The sequence below is a fragment of the Mauremys mutica genome, chromosome 4 (assembly GCF_020497125.1).
Source record: "Mauremys mutica isolate MM-2020 ecotype Southern chromosome 4, ASM2049712v1, whole genome shotgun sequence".
In the NCBI taxonomy this organism is placed as follows: domain Eukaryota; kingdom Metazoa; phylum Chordata; order Testudines; family Geoemydidae; genus Mauremys; species Mauremys mutica.
The window spans coordinates 59,195,160-59,213,173 of record NC_059075.1 but is presented as its reverse complement, the minus strand read 5'-3'; the positions used below and the strand labels follow the sequence as shown (position 1 = coordinate 59,213,173).

The window sequence follows — 18,014 nt, the reverse complement described above, 5'->3', positions numbered from 1 at the left end:
ATTTGGACAGAATGTAAGGTTTCATTAACAAATAAAACCCCTACTCCCTCTTGTTGTGAAGACAACCTTCAAAAATTAAACTGGCAAAATATTTTATTAATTTTGCAACAAGAAACTAACAATGGCATCAGGAGAGGTTTCAGCTGTCTCTATTTATTGCCAACACATTAAGGAGAGTTGGAAAAAAAAGATCTATTTATTTTACATGAACAAGTAAAATATAAATGATACTGTGCCAAGTCCCTACAGAAGATGCAGTTTATACAAACACACAAATAAGAACAGCATGTATTATTGTGATTTCATATACCAAGGTCATTTGTCTTTTGTATAGCAGGCACAAATAAATCATCTTAGTACAGCCTAGTGAAACCTTGTTAAAGAGAAGAAAAGACAATTTAGAAATATTTAAAAGCTTTATGGAATATAACGGTGGTCAAATATGAATATGCAGGACAGAAGAGGGTGGGCAGTGAAAGCATCACATGAGCAGATAGAGATGGCACAAGAGTTTTTATTAAAGACATCTAACTTTTGTGAAATATTTGTGGAGAAAATATTTTAAAAGATGCATTAATCAAGGAGTGTGTAATAAAGCTATCAGAGGAGGAAAAGAAAACACAAACCATAACTAACAAGAAGAGTGAAAGAAATATGAGCTACATGCTTTGTAGATAAGATACAAGTTAAAGCAACATGCAGATAAAGGGATGGGTAACAACCATAAGCAAAGGAATAGAGCGGTAGAGTTAGTGTGTCTTGTTTGTTCCATATTTTTCAAACTTATCTTTGTCTTTTGTATTCCTGCATTTTTTAGATAGTGCACCAATCTTCCCATTGTTCATACGGAAAACAGTGGGTGCGCAGTTATTCACATGAACCTGCAGTAGCATTCTGAATCCTCTGTCTTTGCTGTGGGAATTGGGACAGGGCTCTGGTTCTACCACTACTTGAATCCACCAGCCATTCCCACCCAGCAGCAAGGGAGACAATAGCATAACTGATACAGAGGCCATTTGAGCCTTATGCTGGAGCAGCAACTACAGAGACTAGAGATGGAGGAGGAGGAGGATTTCTTTTTGTTCTGATGTGGAGAAACTCCATGGTACACAGGCAAACTGCTCAGGTTATCCATTAAAGACAGGATTTGGGAATAGGAAATTCACACCTTATACTGTTCCAATCTGTCTGTTCTACTGGAAATATATTAGACTCCTTTCAGTAGTCTCAATTAGTATTGATTTGTTTTCAAGTGGAGGACCAGTAACCACATGAATCAGAACAGACTAATATCTTTGCTGCTTTGTTCTAGTATCTCAAATCAATTGGAACCAGATAATTTTCACCTGGAACTGCCACTAGAATGCAGATTTAGGAAGACAGCACTGCATCAATTCACATTCAGAATGTTTTCCTCATAGCCACAAAGGACAGAAACATATATTTTTAATTTAAACTGATGGATAAGCCTCCCCCACACAAGAAAGTTTTCTACTTATCGCTATCATGTTAAGCACTCCCAATTTAAACAAAGCTTATAAACAGGCTTGGCAGAATTCAATTTTTGTAATTTCAACAAATATCATCAATGTTTATTGTCAAGCATTTTTTTCTAGATTTATTTATTTAAATTTTCAATTGCAGGAAATTATGAGGAGGAGATTAGACAATGGGGGGGGTCAGAAAATAAATTACTTAATCACAGTAATCATGGAGATTCAAAAAGTTAAAGCTTTATAACCATTAATTTATAAACTGTCAACATCACGTCAAAATATAATATCCTTAAATCAATCTAGTAAGTTCTCAAGCAGCATTTTTCTTACTTTGCCTATATGTATACATCTATTATCATCGCAGAAATATTTTTTCGTGTGTGTGCGCGCACGTGTGCAGTGAAACAGATGATTAGATTTTTATCAGTAAATGTTGATAATACTTCCAACTCTAATTATAAAGTATTGCATGATGCCCACAGCACTTTAAAATCTAATATTTGCCAAATAGTAAAAAACCCTGACCACATCCAAAATGAAACATTACATACTTTGAACGCCCAGTGGAATTTGTGCGATGCTTATTGTTCCCTCCATGTTCCAGAGCACCTCCATTTAAACCAGAAGAAGATTTGTTCCCTACAGTGTCTCTTTTGAAAAAATTTTCTTGACTTGTAAAAGTGGCAATTTCCAAACGTTCCTGGGAATAGGTGAAAGAAACAAACAAGTAAAAGGATTGCTTCTGTCTTCAAAATGCATGGATTAACTTCACTATGCATCCTGTAAAATCACCTAGGCAAGGAAATGGTAGGTTTCCACTATGAGTACATATGTGAAGTTGGGGAACAAGATTGAGAATCGGAAGGTTTCAGCATTATGCACTGGCATGAACATAAAGTCATTTCATGTTGAAATTGATTATAGATTAGCTTTATTTAGTCTGTTTGATATCTTTCACTTGGATAAATTAATACAGAATGTCAATGTCCTGAGAAGATACAATAAGATAGATAAAATTCAGTATATACCAAATTAATTTCAGAAGCAACAGCTACACTTCAAGAACAAAAATAATTACTTAAATTTATGAATACCCATCACAAATATTTCAGAGAAAATTAAGAAAGCATGTGATACAAATGTATTCATTTTATTCTCCTTAGTTTTTATAATCGTGCTATATTGCTTACAGCAAATATTACAAAGTGTTCTTGCACATTAGGTTAAAAATAATACCTGTTTTGCCATTTCTTTCTTTTTTCTTCCTTCTCTCTTCTCCTCTTCCCTTCTCTGAATCTCATCAAGAATTTCACGTTGCTGAAATACATTTTACTGGTATCAGAAATGTGAAACAAACAACAATCTTTAATTTTACTTCTGAGAAAAAAAGCTAAAGTATTGATTTTTCAAGGATTTTTAAAAGGATCTACTAATCCCAGATGCATAAATAATTCAGTCAAATCACTTTCTTAGCTACTTCAAGGAAATGATAACAATTCCACGTTAAAGAGAAGGGGAGTGGTAACAAAAGGAAAATTACTTTCAAAGACATAGCCTCTTAATGATGCTAAGAATAACAAGTTTTAGGCACGGATTTATTATACTCCAAAACAGAGGTACTGCAGGTATGTAGGGAGATGTGGTATGAAGACAAGACCAGTTTCCAGGATATCTGGTGTTCTGGTGTGAGCTAACACACCGACTCCCTTTGTAGTCGAAGATGAAATACACTTCAAATATTTATATGGTCACACATAAATAAAACTTTATATAGAAAATGGTTTACAATAGGTTAATAATAATTGATGTCCATAACAAGGTCATAACAAGCAATATGCATTACTGATAGTTATAAGCACACCAGAAAAAAAGGTGTTATTGATGACTATAAGTCATTGTTATAAGAAAGCTATTACCCTGTTGCATTGTAACAATCTATACCAACTGATTAGCCATTTATTAAAATATCTTTTAACTAGTAACCTTTATAAACTATTGTAACGCTCTGTACCTCAGGGGAACACCCAGCACCCCCATGTTCATCCTTGCAAAATGATCGAGTGGTATCCAATGCAAAGCTTGTCATGTTGGGTGTCTTCGTAAGGCTCAAGATGCACTTGTTGTTACAGTAATGTTCTAGGTTATAATTTCATGTATATAGTTATGAGGCTGAAAATGTATCCCCATGGCTTAAAGCAAGCCCAGGGAAAAACTCTCCAAGAGCAGAGCAGCAGTTCACACCTCATCAGGGCAGGTATAGGACAAACCCAGCCCAGCCCCACAGGAACAAAGGACACTGGCCTAGGCAACAACAGAGGATCTGTTGGAGTCTCGAGTGAATCACCCCCCTTCCTTTGGTCAGTTTGGGACTGCAATGGGGTAATGCTCACTTGACTCTGAAGGAGTCGGGGGGGATTAGGGGGAAGCCAAGAGGGAAGAAAGGACATGATAAAAGGGAGAGATGTTTGCCATGCTCCCTCTCTCTTCCACCAAGTGACTGAAGTGCTGATCAAAGAGGATAGCCTGGCTGAAGAGCAACCAGTCAGCCTGTAGTGAGAAGCATCTAAGTTTTTAAGGACATTGAAAGTGTTAAGGTCATCTTAGAATGCATTTTTCTTTTATTTCACTTGACTAAATCTGACTTGTTATGCTTTGACTTATAATCACTCTAAATTTATCTCTGTAGTTAATAAATATGTTTGTTTATTCTACCTGAAGCAGTGCATTTGGTTTGAAGCACGTCAGAGACTCCCCTTGGGATAACAAGCCTGGTACATATCAATTTCTTTGTTAAATTGACAAACTCATATAAGCGTGTAGTGTCCGGCAGGCTGCAGGCATAACCGGATACTGCAAGATGGAGGTTCCTAGGGTTGTGTCTGGGACTGGAAATATTGGACAGTGTCATTTGGTTGCACAATTCAAAGAGCAGCTTACATGCCAGAGGCTGTGCGTGAACAGCCCAGGAGTGGGGGTTCTCACAGCAGAGCAGGGTAAGGCTGGCTCCCAGAGTCAAGGATTGGAGTGACCTAACAGATCACCAGTCCAGATAACACCAGAGGGGAACGTCACAACTAGTTATATATAAAGGATCCACTTATAAAGTTTACATATTCATAACAAACAATGAGAAAATGAACATTTAAATTCTTTTACCTCCTGTTCCTCTCTTCTCTTAGCTTCTTGCATCCGACGCTGTTCTTCCTGGGCCAGTCTCTCTTGTTCCTTTTGCTGATTTTTTAGCATTTCTTCATGAAAAGACTTAGAGGGTGGCTTATTATATTCGCTGAGAAATGACTGTATGTGGTCCGCAAGTTCAAATATCATCACCTAAAAAAAGAGGTAAACACAAATGACACCCAGTTTTCAAAACAGTTCAAAATACAAAATGATATAGTAATGAGGCTTTAGAAAAGCAATAAAGTCAGTAGATTCTCATTGATAATACTCAGTTAGTTATTATGAGAATGTAACACATTTCTCCTTATACCACTGTCTGTCAGAACTATGGTTATTAACTGTGACATGATAGTCACTAATAGGGCATCAAAGATGGCTTTCTCAAAAAAATGCACTAATTTCACTACAAATATGCAAACACTCTCCTGGATAAAACATAACTTCTTCCAAACCAAATTATTTTAATGGTATTAAGAACAAAAGAAAATAAATAAAAAAAAAGAACGGCCATACTGGGTCAGACCAAAGGTCCATCAAGCCCAGTATCCTGTCCTCTGATAGTGGAAAATGGCAGGTGCCCCAAAGGGAATGAATAGATAGGTTATCATCAAGTGATCCATGCCCTGTCACCCAATCCTAGCTTCTGGCAAACAGACGCTAGGGACACCATTCCTGCCCATCCTAGCTAATAACCATTGATGGACCTATCTTCCATGAATCTATCTAGCTCCCTTTTGAACCTCATTATAGTATTGGCCTGCACAACAGCCTCTGGCAAGGAGTTCCAGAGGTTAACAGTGTGTTGCATAAAAAAAAAATACTTTCTTGTGTGTTTTAAACCTGCTACCTATTAATTTCATTTGGTGGCCCCTTGTTCTTGTATTATGTGGAGTAAATAACACTTCCTTATTTACTTCCTCTATACCACTTATGATTTTATAGCCCTCTATCATATCCACCCTTAGTTGCCTGTTTTACAAGCTGAAAAGTCCGAGTCTTATTAATCTCTCCTTATATGGAAGCCATTCTATACCCCTAATCATTTTTATTGCCCTTTTCTGAACCTTTTCCAATTCCAATATGTCTTTTTTGAGAGGGGGCTACCACATCTGCATGCAGTATTCAAGGTGTGGGCTTACCATGGATTTATATAGGAGCCATATGATATTTTCTGTCTTATTATCTATCCCTTTCTTGATGATTCCCAACATTCTGTTCACTTTTTTGACTGCTGCTACACATTGAGTGGATGATTTCAGAGAACTATCCACAATGACTCCAAGAGCTCTTTTTTTGAGTGGTAGCAGCTAATTTAGACCCACAGTTAGGATTATGTTTTCCAATATGCATTACTTTGCATTTATCAACATTAAATTTCATCTGCCATTTTGTTGCCCAGTCACCCAGTTTTGTGAGATCCTTTTGTAGCTCTTCGCAGTCTGCCTGGGACTTAACTATCTTGAGTAATTTTGTATCGTCTGCAAATTTTGCCACCTCACTGTTTACCTCTTTTCCCAGATTGTTTATAAATATGTTAAATAGGACGGAGCCCAGTACAGATCCCTTGGGGACACCACTATTTACCTCTCTCCGTTCTGAAAACTGACCATTTATTCCTACCCTTTGTTTCCTATCTTTTAACCAGTTACCAATGAGAGAACCTTTCCCCTTATCCTATGATTGCTTATTTTGCTTAAGAGCCTTTGGTAAGGGACCTTGTCAAAGGCTTTCTGAAAATCTAAATACAGTATATACCCAGGATATCCTTTGTCCACATGCTTGTTGACCTCCTCAAAGAATTCTAGTGTTCTTCTGTACATGGTCAAAAAACATTTCATATTATAAAATGCAAGCCATTTAGTGTCTCTATAGCTGCATATTATTGTCCATGTTGCTGAGAACATATTGTTTATTTATTTGCTGATATTAAATTGTGATCGTCTCTCTGCAAGCCAAATCCAGACTTACAGCTGTAGAACCACTTTGGTGGTGACCACTTTTCATCATCTAGGGTAACTTGGCATCCTGAAAGACAGCTCATCTCAGTTCCAACTTTTATGCAGATTGACACTGAAAATCAACACTGTCAAAGTCAGCAAGGCACAGTTCCCTCTCACTAAAAACCATTTTCTATAAATAAAATAAAAAAGCCAGACGGATAGCTCTGATAAATGAATCCCTACATTCCTTAAACAAAGCAACATGGACAGTGAAAGGTATTGCAAGCTTCCCCAATATGCCGCAACCATGCTTTGGACTGGAGAAACTGCTTCTGTGTGCTCAGAGAGCACATCAGTCTCTAAAGACCACACAGTTGTTAGCCTTCCTGAGACTGCAAAAAATGTGTCAATTGAGTTGATAATGATGATTATGTTTTAAGCATTTGCTACAAACATTAAGCGCAGCAGTTCCTTCACCATCCAATAGGAATGGGATTGAGATTACTACCTAATTACACTGCTTGGCCTGTCAAATGATAATGATTTTCAGTCACTGCCAATTTTGGCTGGATATGAACTGATGACCAGACTGACCAAGTCTCCCAATAGGTCAAGGACACTGCCGTTCGCAAGCAAAAAAACTCCTGACTCCTGACTTAATAGTGTTATCACTGGCATATCTACCTTACCCAGAATCATGTGTGTTGGCCACACATGCATCAGCCTCTTGTGCTCTCTCTGAGTCAGTGACAGAAACTGATACGCTGTGTGGCTGACACACAAGATTCTGGGTAACGCAGCGACCTTTGCTATGCTTCTGCCAATGGGAGTGTGGGAGGGGCAGCGTTGGCCGCCAATGGTAGGACAAGGGGAGCATGAAGCGGGGGGCACGGTGGTAAAAGCATACAGCCCTGGCAGTGCAAGATAGAGGCAGATACTGAAAGGTGGGTCGGAAGATCAGTATGTCAGGGACGGGATTATGCCCCATTCTTCTCCAGGCCTTGACTGCAGGAGGGAGAGGATGGATGGCAAAGGTTCAGAGATGGGGAACAGCCCCACTCACCTAGGGCCTCAATGCAGCAAGGGGGGTTCAGAGATCAGGCAGGGTGGTTCATGCCCCATTCTCCCCAGGCTTTTTGGTACAGCAGGAGGGGGATGAAAGAGGGTAATGCCCCCTCCTCTTCCAGGACACAGGGGAGCAGGGAGGGGGTAGGCCCAGGGGGTTTTGTTCTGCTGCAAGCATCCTGCCAAGAGCGAGCATCTTTTCTCCATTTTACCAGGTGTAACTATGGCCATGCTTCCCTGATCACTGCCAACAGCCACGTTTACTATAGCCCCACTGGGGTGGGGCCCAGAGGGGGAGGCAGCTGGAACTCTGCTCACCTTGTTGTGTATTCTATAGAGTACAGGGCAGTGTACTGGGTGGGATGAGAAAGACGGAACAGGGATATTAGTGGAAGGACTGTGGAGACACTGGAGGGATGGGATGCCCCTGGAAGTTAATCTGAAAAATGTTGGCCAGTATGCTGATGACCTAGGATGAAAGGCCATTACCTGTCCCATACACCATCTAGTAATAGCCTTTTCAAGTCAATTAACCCCTTGAGTGAAAAAGACTATCAACTCTCCAAAATGAAAGCAACAGCACAAAGAGGGTTTCACCTTTTCAGCTGAGTGATCTACTGATAAACCCATAGCATAGGGTTTGGTTTCAATTCAGGTGTGCATGTAATAACAACACATTAAACTGTCTGCCTATAGGGAATTGAAATTTCCTAGAATCTTAAATATTTAATCCCTGGATTGCTCATAATAATGAAGCCAGAAGGCAGTGTGGAACAGAAGACATAGCACAACATGAACACATTTGTTTGTGCCATGCACAAAGCAAAACACCCTTCCTACAGCATCACTGAACTAAAAGCAAGTGCAGAGAGAGAGAAAATAAAGGAGGTATTTTTTAGAATGTTTATTTAGAAATAAAGCTTTCCACTTACTGTTTAACATACCCTTACTTAGAGTAGGAATATAAGGACCCTCCTTGGGGGGGGGGTTCCACATAGCGGACCACAATCTAATAAGGAGGCTCTCAGGGATCACCCTCCCATTCCTGATAGTAAGGATAACCCTGATTCATGATTGTATAATATATTCCTGTAGCAAGTACAGGAAATTGCTCACATGGAACAGTAATATTAGGAAATTATTTGATTATTTTAGCTCTTTTAATGTGATAGAAGCAGCTAGAAGGAAGGAGGAATGTCAACATGATGTGAGCAGTCACTTCTCCAAGGACCACCAGCAAGCGCACAGGGGACCACCCCGGTGCACAGATCGCAGTCTGAGAACATCTGTCTTAGTTCAAATATTGCTTTCATTTATCATTAACACATCTATTATAAAAATCAAGAGTACAATGTTGAACTGTTAATTCCTAGAAGGTACCAAAAAGTATTGTAGTAACAATTCATTACTAAACACAATTTGAATGAAAAATTATCTAAAAATAATTCTTATGAAAGTAGCTATCAGAGAACATATTAAAAATAATACAACAAGAATATGCTGTATAAATGGAAAAAGAGGTATATGTGCCAAGTGAACTGGCATATGGACATAGAAAATTGGTAGCAAAAATATTCTCCTGTTTTAATACATTGTAGGAGTTACTGCTGCTTATTTTTTTTTCTTTTTCAAGGGTTAAAACAAGCAAGTTAAACACAAACATATTTATATGTAAAATATGCACATAAGAAATGCATATTGCAAACACTACTTTTACAAAAGGCTTCCATATTCACTGTCAACCATTTGGATCATTTCAGTCCATATTCAGTCTACATGGATACTGAGTTTGTAAAACATTTACATTGTTGCTTGTAGTTAACATACTTGAAGTGTGCATTAAAATCTGAATAAAGTAAATACAAAATCTATATTTTGTAGTATATAAATAATCAGAACATTTAGCTCCTGTCTAATTAGTACTTTTCATGCATAGATCTCAAAGTGCTTTACAAAAGAAGGTCAGTATTAATATCCCCATCTTACAGATATGGAAATTGAGGCACATTTCCATGACGTGACCAGTAGAGTTGGGCTTAGAATCCAGATCTCTTGCCCCACAATCCACTGTTGAGTGCACTAGACCACACTGCCTTTGCCTTCACCAAGTAAAAAGTGTTTTTGACAAAATAGTTACAACGAATTTTAATTTCATTGTAAAATCAACAAACTTTATAAAATCCTCTCAATTTTATACACTGCTTGTTACTTTCTATAAGATGACAAACATTCTAAGAATATGATCCCACAGTCCCTAGACAGGCAGCGAATGCAAACTCAGTCTCTATGTAGTTTATTTTTGCTGGATGCGTACACTGAACTTTCCTGAGTTGAGAAACCATTATGGGAAGAACAGAACCTTCACCCTGCTTTACTATAATATATAATCACATTCTAGTTTTGATGTATTTGTAGTTCCTTATTTTGATAACATTTTACTATACGTAATTTTCAACACTATTTATGATCAATTAGGCTTTTCACAAAGTGAGAACTCTTACCTCTCCGCAGCGTTGTTTTGCCAATTCCTCTAGTCTGGATTTTAACAAATTAATGTTTTCATTTGACAAACCTTTTGCATTTTTCAGCTGTATTTCAGGGACACTGGAGAAAAGAGATCACAAGAAATGTTCTCTTATTAAGGATAAGGTGTACAGACAGATAAGGAGACCCATATAGACCACACGACAGGTCAATAAGACTTTTTTTTTTTTTTTTTTTTTGCAGGAACCCAACCATTGTCATTCAACACCCAAACAAGTAATACTCTAGCTACATGATTATAAAAAAGTTCTGCTTTACACTCAACGTAATCCGAATTGCTTGCACACAAGTACTCAACAGTTTCAACTAGCAGAAAAACCATCAGGGTAACTCCATAGTCTGGGACAACTACAGTTCTAACCCAATACATTATTTTTTTTAAAGAGATGTACTGAAAATGCAGTACACATTTCTGACATAAGATATGGCAGTTTTGGATTTGCTGATTTTCCTTTTTTTTAATGTAAGCAATATATAATTAGTCTGAGGAATACACTGCAATAAAGTACATTCAGATAAATAACTGACATTTTTAAAAAGCTTAGACAATTATGGGAGTAAGAAAAACATCTGCAGTTATACTATCTTAAACAAAAAATATAATGGTTATCAAGCCTCAAGCTTCAGGGTATAATGAAATCATCACTTGGTCAGGAACAACAGTTCCCTTCCCATATGTTAGATCATTGCACAACTGGGCATACTATTTTTCTTTGAGGTATCTGACACTGGCCACTGTTGGTGGCAGATGGACTATTGGGCTGTTCTGACACAACAATACTTGTCCAGAAAATTACTATCAAGGCCAAATCCCAGTAGCAGCTGATCAACCACAACAACAACCCTTTTCATAATTCAAAGGAAATATCCATTAGCCCTCCAAAAGGCTAATTCAGCACAATACAGGACCAGCAGATGATAGAACTATGACAAGCAGACAGTTTTAAAGTTGAAGATTTTGTTCCCCATTCGGCAAGGTACTGTGTTAACTTTAAATTCATGAGTTGTCTCAATGATTTCAGTGGAAGTATTTGCATGTTTAAAGTTACATATGGGCTTAAATATCTTGCTGAATTAGTGCCTAAGTCTCCAATTGGCAGATGCATCTCTATTACTCACTGGCAGCTACATCACAGAACGGCTGAGGATACTTCTATCTATCTCAGAGACATGTTTTCGGATGGATTAATTATAGAGATAAGTTACCCACTTTTATGCTTCAACACTATATGTCTAACGAATAGAGACACATTTAAATCAAGGCAAGAATAAGGGCAATGAACACAATGTTACACTTCAACTTTCATTTTTGTCAAGGAGAGAATAGAGAAAATATTAGAAGACTATATTTTGATTTTCACTCACGTATCAGGGTAGGTTTGGGGACATTTGACCCACAAATCAACTTTGGCATAAACTTCATTGTCACCTGTCAAACCCCGAGGACGCAGAACTAAACTGATTTCCGGAGGTTGTTTTACCTAAAATATAAAACAAGGCTTTTAATTTAAGCAGGAATTAATTCAGGGAAGTCCCATCCTGTGTTATGCAGGAGGTCAGACTGGATGATTCCAATGATCCCTCCTGGCCTTAAAAATCTATTAATTTATTTACAGTTGATTAGTGAACATATGAACTAACTCCATTGATTATCTTATTTTAAACAGTTCAACCTTAGTTTATCCAGCCTATGTGGGAAGATTCATGGAATAAGTGCAGATAGAGATATTCTGAAGAAGTAGTGTCCTACCATGAGTCATATTTAGGTAAGAGGGAGTTCTGGGATTAATCGGTGAGGTTAAACAGTGGTTCACTATATTTTAAATGGAGAAAGTATGTGAAAAGTGACTGGCATTTTTTTAAATGAATGTAATTGAGAGTTATTTGTGGAATGTCACAGACAGCAAATTAGAGGGGCATTCCACAAAGAAAGAAATCTAAACTTAAACTTAGGCCTTGTCTACACTGCCACTTTACAGCACTGCAACTTTCTTGCTCAGGAGTGTGAAAAAACACCCCCCTGAGCACTGCAAGTTTCAGCGCTGTAAAGTGGCAGTGTAGACAGTGCTCCCAGCACTGGTGGCTATTCCCCTCGTGGAGGTGGGTTTTTTAAAGCGCTGGGAGAGCCATGACTATACAGCCACAGTTGTTAGTGAAGAATGCCCTCAGTGTTAGGCCTTCACAGCTTCCATATAACCCTGCTAGAGCACAGAGATGGAGCTTTTTTATTTTAGGCATATTCGCAGAGTTTCTCTCTTTCCTTTTCAGTTTTTTTAAACGTTTTTTGCAAACTGACTTAAAGTAAAGCGGAAAAAGTACACAGAAACTTTTTGACATTGGGAGTCTGGATTTACTAAGGACAAAAGCAAGAAGAAAGGTGAGTCATAGATGACAAACATGGTGGTAGAAAGGAAAGAAGAGGTAGCTGGAATGACAAAGGAAGAGTGACAAGAGGAAAACACATGCTAGAAACATTCCAACGCCCCCACCATGTTCCTCAGGGCCAGGAGTGTATGGGCTTGTCTACATGGGGACACTCAGGAAAGTTAATGTGACTCAACTAAAGGTGTGAAGTTAATGCACATAAGTTAAAATATGTTAAACTACATGTGGATTCTCTATTCAGGAGTAAAGTAGCCTTAGTTCACTATAATTTAGGAAGGGATTAAGTCCATATTGAAAATATTGACCTCAAGTTTCAGTGAGAATCATGAGATATGGGGAGTGGCAGATATAAAAGGTAAGGGATGGCAGTGATACTTTCAGAGACACTGCAGGTAGTCCCCTGAGTAGCAAAAAAAGGGAACAGGCATGGGTAGGGATAAGTGAGGTTGGAAGTGGCAAGTCCAGCAGAGAAGTTTGTAGGAGTTGGGAACGGCAGAAAGGAAGGGCCCAGGCTGAGATGATATCACTGGAGGTGAGGAGGAAGCAGCAGAGAATATGTGGGAAGAGACTATGACATCTAGAAGGGGAATGGAAAGAATTAGAGAAGAGTAGAATTATTAATCAGTTATCCTAAGAAACAATTATTGAGAAATTGAAAGTTAGTGTGAGCCAAATAATCAGGGAAATGTTATATGGTGAATCAATTATAGTATGCAACAAATATACAGAGAAACAACAGTAATATGAATCAATGCAGAGAACCAGTTATGAGGTGAGTCAATTAAGCAAATAGGTATGCAATTAATCTATTAAGGAATTAATCAACTACAGAGGAAATAAGAATGCTGACAATAAATTAAAAAGTTGCATATGCAGAGTATTAATTATAGATAGAATTTAAAAAGGGTGCTGAGGATTAATTATAAAGTCAGTTATATAGAGGGCCATCAAAGCATTGGAAGATAATGGGCGACCAGAAAGGAGGCTGAATGCTTCTGGTGTTCTTGAGAAATCAAAGACTTGGTGATGTCAGCAACCACGTTCTAAAAATGTTCTGAAGGCGTGCCCTGCTCAAAGAGAGAAATGGTGGCTGGTCTTGGCAAAGGAATGAAGGGCCTCTCTCAGAACACCTCTGAGAGACTAGCTAGTGCGAGAGAACTGAGTTACTCAAATAGGGAAAACAGTGAGGATTTACCTCCTAGTTTAATCTAGCAGTTACTCAGACCATCACAAGAGAAACACCACCAAAACTTTGTTAATCATGAATAAAAGTATATTTGTTAAGGATCATATAAGTTTAAAGACAGTTTACACAGCACACAAGCCGTATTTTTATACACAGAACTGTCAGTTTAGCAGCAACCTTTTTGGGGGAGCCAGTAATAAAAAATTCTAAGTGGCAATCCAAAATGATCTGTACTTTACACAGGCGTCTAGAAGAGATGGATAACATTAATTATACAGCACGGGAGTGGAATTATCATATACAACAACGTATCAGTTTAGGTGAGGATGGGAGGGGCTTTCCTTTAAAGTCAACCCCAAATTATCCTTTTATTTCATTTACATCGTTCTAGAACATGCAGGTGATAATTCCCTGATGCCATTAAGTAAGTGTCATACACAGATGTCTTAGGTTAGCAGCAGCTTGATGGGGAGGGAGTGCCAGGGAAACACATTCTTTCCTTGATAATGAATCCATTAGTTATGTTTAGAAACAGCTCTTGGGAGAAGAACAACGGGACAATTCCCATTGCTGATCCCAGATCCCTATTAACAGTCTTGCTCATTTCTGTTTATTGATTACTATACGCAGAACTTTCAAGTGGAGTTCCAGATGGAGGAAACCCATTTTAGCCTTTATTACACTAGAGAGTTTTAGCAAAAACTTCCCACCAATTTTCAATGGTAGCATCAGTGGCAACCCTAGTCTAGACACGGGGTCAGCAGCTTCTTAGTTAATTGTATTAATTAAATTCAATATTAAAGCTGCTCCTTGAAAAGTGTAATTAATACTGTGATAAAAAGTCCAGCAGTGGCTTGAGCTTTGGCTATAGCTGCAGCTAAACAGGAGATCATTTTTGCTACAACTCCCTAGCGTAAATGTGGCCTGAAAAGCAGTCTGCTCAGTTTATCATTATTATTGATTTAACTTTCCACTGTTCCTGTAGTGCCAACCCAGTGCTGGTAATGCTGGGTGTGCTAGCGGAGGCAGGCCCTGCCGCTTACAGCCTGCTCTGCAGGGGAAGTAAGAAAAGCTTTGCCAGGTCTCCAAGAAAGGTCCCGCTGCGGTGCATGGAACTGGGCTGGGGGGGCACACTCAGAAACGTGCAGCGCAGCGGCAGCTACAGCCGCTTGCCTGACAGCGTGTCAGGAACAAGGCTCCTTCCTTTTACCGCACCCGGGGCTCTCGCGTTAGCACCAGCTCCGGGGCCGTAAGGGAAGGGAGCCGCGCACATCTGGCTGGGCAGGCCGAGCAGGGACCGCCTGGCGCGCTGTGCGAGAGGATGTGGGGTAGCTCCAGCAGCGGGCAACGCCCCCTCCATGCAGGTCTATGTGGAGAGCGGCAGAGCGACGCGGGGGCGAGGCAGAGGGGCTGGAAAGGCCCCCCCCCGGGTGGGGGTTGTGTACGGAAACCCCGCCCCAGGCTCCTCGGAAGGGGGGAAGGGCAGGACAAGGGGACACCCCAGCAGGACACACTTTTTGTCGCAGCAATGCCAGGCTAACCGGGCTCCCTTCAGGGCACCCCCCACCCACGCGCCGGGCTCCCTGCGGGCGGCGGGGGCTCGGCCAGGCACCCACGCGGCCGCCCCACGCGCCGGGCTCCCTGCGGGCGCCGGGGGCTCGGCCAGACACCCACGCGGCCGCCCCACGCGCCGGGCTCCCTGCGGGCGGCGGGGGCTCGGCCAGGCACCCACGCGCCGGGCTGCCGCAGGCCGCGCAGCTCGCTACCTTCCAGGGCCGCTCCTGCCGCAGGTCTCGGAAGTCCTGCCCGTAGATGGACTCCAGCACCTGCAGCTCGTTCTCCTGGCGGAGCGGGTAACTCTCCGGGGCCTCCTCCGCCCCCGGCGCGCCGCTCACCCGGGCCATGTCAGCTCCGGCAGCTGCAGCGGGAGCCGCTGCCAGCCATGGCAGGGCCGCCGCCAAGCACTGGCCGCACCGGGCGCCTGCCACCGTGGAGGCGGCAGGGGCGCCAGCGAGAGCGCGGCCCTTCCACCTTGGGAGCCGGTCTCTGCTGCAGGCCCCACCCGCCGCTGGTGCTGCCCCCCGCGGTCGCAGGAGGAGCCGCCGCCTCTCAGGCCCCATGAAACGAGGGCCTCCCGGGCCCCCGCCACGGCCTCCTCCCTACAGCTCAGCCCCGGGACGTGTCCTGACATTTGCACAGCGCTTCTCCAGCTCAGCCCCAGATCCTCCCAGACCCCTCCTGGCGTCTGCCAGATGAAGGGGAAAGGAACAAGACTGGAGCACCCGCGGGGGAAATGATATTCTGAACTGAACTGAAGGACTGTCTGGATATGTAGACTCTCTACTCAGACCCTATGCTACCAGCACTCCCAGCTATCTCCGTGACACCACTGATTTCCTGAGGAAACTACAATGCATTGGTGACCTTCCAGAAAACACCATCCTGGCCACCATGGATGTAGAGGCTCTCTACACAAACATCCCACATACTGATGGAATACAAGCTGTCAGGAACAGTATCCCTGATGATGCCACAGCACACCTGGTTGCTGAGCTCTGTGGCTTTATCCTCACACACAACTATTTCAAATTTGCTGACAATATATATCTCCAGATCAGTGGCACCGCTATGGGCACCCGTATGGCCCCACAATATGCCAATATTTTTATGGCCGACCTGGAACAACGCTTCCTCAGCTCCCGTCCACTCACGCCCCTTCTCTACCTACGCTACATCGATGACATCTTCATCATCTGGACCCATGGGAAGGAGACTCTGGAAAAATTCCACCATGATTTCAACAGCTTCCACCCCTCCATCAACCTCAGCCTGGACCAATCTACACGGGAGGTCCACTTCCTAGACACCACGGTGCAAATAAGTGATGGTCACATCAACACCACCCTATACCGAAAACCTACCGACCGCTATGCCTACCTTCATGCCTCCAGCTTCCATCCCGGACACACCACAAGATCCATTGTCTACAGCCAAGCACTGAGGTACAACCGTATCTGCTCTAACCCCGCAGACAGAGACCAACACCTAGAAAATCTCCACCAAGCATTCTCAAGACTACAGTACCCACACGAGGAAATAAGGAAACAGATCAACAGAGCCAGACGTGTACCCAGAAGCCTCCTACTGGAAGACAAACCCAAGAAAGAAACCAACAGGACTCCACTGGCCATCACATACAGTCCCCAGCTAAAACCCTACAACGCATCATCAGGGATCTACAACCCATCCTGGACAATGATCCCACACTTTCACAGGCCTTGGGTGGCAGACCAGTTCTCGCCCACAGACAACCTGCCAACCTGAAGCATATTCTCACCAGCAACTGCACACCGCACCATAGTAACTCTAGCTCAGGAACCAATCCATGCAACAAACCTCGATGCCAACTCTGCCCACATATCTACACCAGCAACACCATCACAGGACCAAACCAGATCAGCCACAACGTCACCGGTTCATTCACCTGCACTTCCACCAATGTAATATATGCCATCATATGCCAGCAATGCCCCTCTGCTATGTACATCGGCCAAACTGGACAGTCTCTAAGGAAAAGGATAAATGGACACAAATCAGACATTAGGAATGGCAATATACAAAAACCTGTAGGAGAACACTTTAACCTCCCTGGCCACACAATAGCAGATCTTAAGGTGGCCATCCTACAGCAAAAAAACTATAGGACCAGACTTCAAAGAGAAACTGCTGAGCTCCAGTTCATCTGCAAATTTGACACCATCAGCTCAGGACTAAACAAAGACTGTGAATGGCTTGCCAATTACAGAACCAGTTTCTCCTCCCTTGGTTTTCACACCTCAACTGCTAGAACAGGGCCTCATCCACCCTGATTGATCTAACCTCGTTATCTCTAGCTTGCTTCTTGCTTGCTTATATATACCTGCCCCAGGAAATTTCCACCACTTGCATCTGAAGAAGTGGGTATTCACCCACGAAAGCTCATGCTGCAAAACGTCTGTTAGTCTATAAGGTGCCACAGGATTCTTTGCTGCTTGGACTGGAACTGGCTCTCAAAAAGTCCTCACTCTAAGACTGTAAATATTGCAAAGTCTGTTAGGTAAACGGATAGTTTCTAGTGTTTATGAACCCTAGAGACGTCTCATACACTATCTTTTGGGGGCGTGGGCGCAATTAAGATCGCAGCCCCATTTTGCTAGTTGCTGCATGAATACACAGGAA

At 41.6% G+C, this 18,014-nt stretch overlaps 1 protein-coding gene across 1 annotated transcript in view; it reads right to left on the bottom strand.

Annotated features, from left to right (window-relative positions):
• The window catches only part of EIF2AK4 (eukaryotic translation initiation factor 2 alpha kinase 4), a 70,113-nt gene extending 54,273 nt beyond the window's left edge, over window positions 1–15,840 (bottom strand). Inside the window, exons 1-6 of the mRNA XM_045014247.1 lie at window positions 15,563–15,840; window positions 11,591–11,706; window positions 10,183–10,285; window positions 4,653–4,826; window positions 2,733–2,813; window positions 2,048–2,196 (exon numbers count right to left, since the gene is read on the bottom strand). Of these exons, the coding sequence (XP_044870182.1) occupies window positions 2,048–2,196; window positions 2,733–2,813; window positions 4,653–4,826; window positions 10,183–10,285; window positions 11,591–11,706; window positions 15,563–15,700 (761 nt within the window). The 5' untranslated portion in view covers window positions 15,701–15,840. The remainder of the gene's footprint in view (window positions 1–2,047; window positions 2,197–2,732; window positions 2,814–4,652; window positions 4,827–10,182; window positions 10,286–11,590; window positions 11,707–15,562) is intronic.
• Window positions 15,841–18,014: the final 2,174 nt, after the last annotated feature.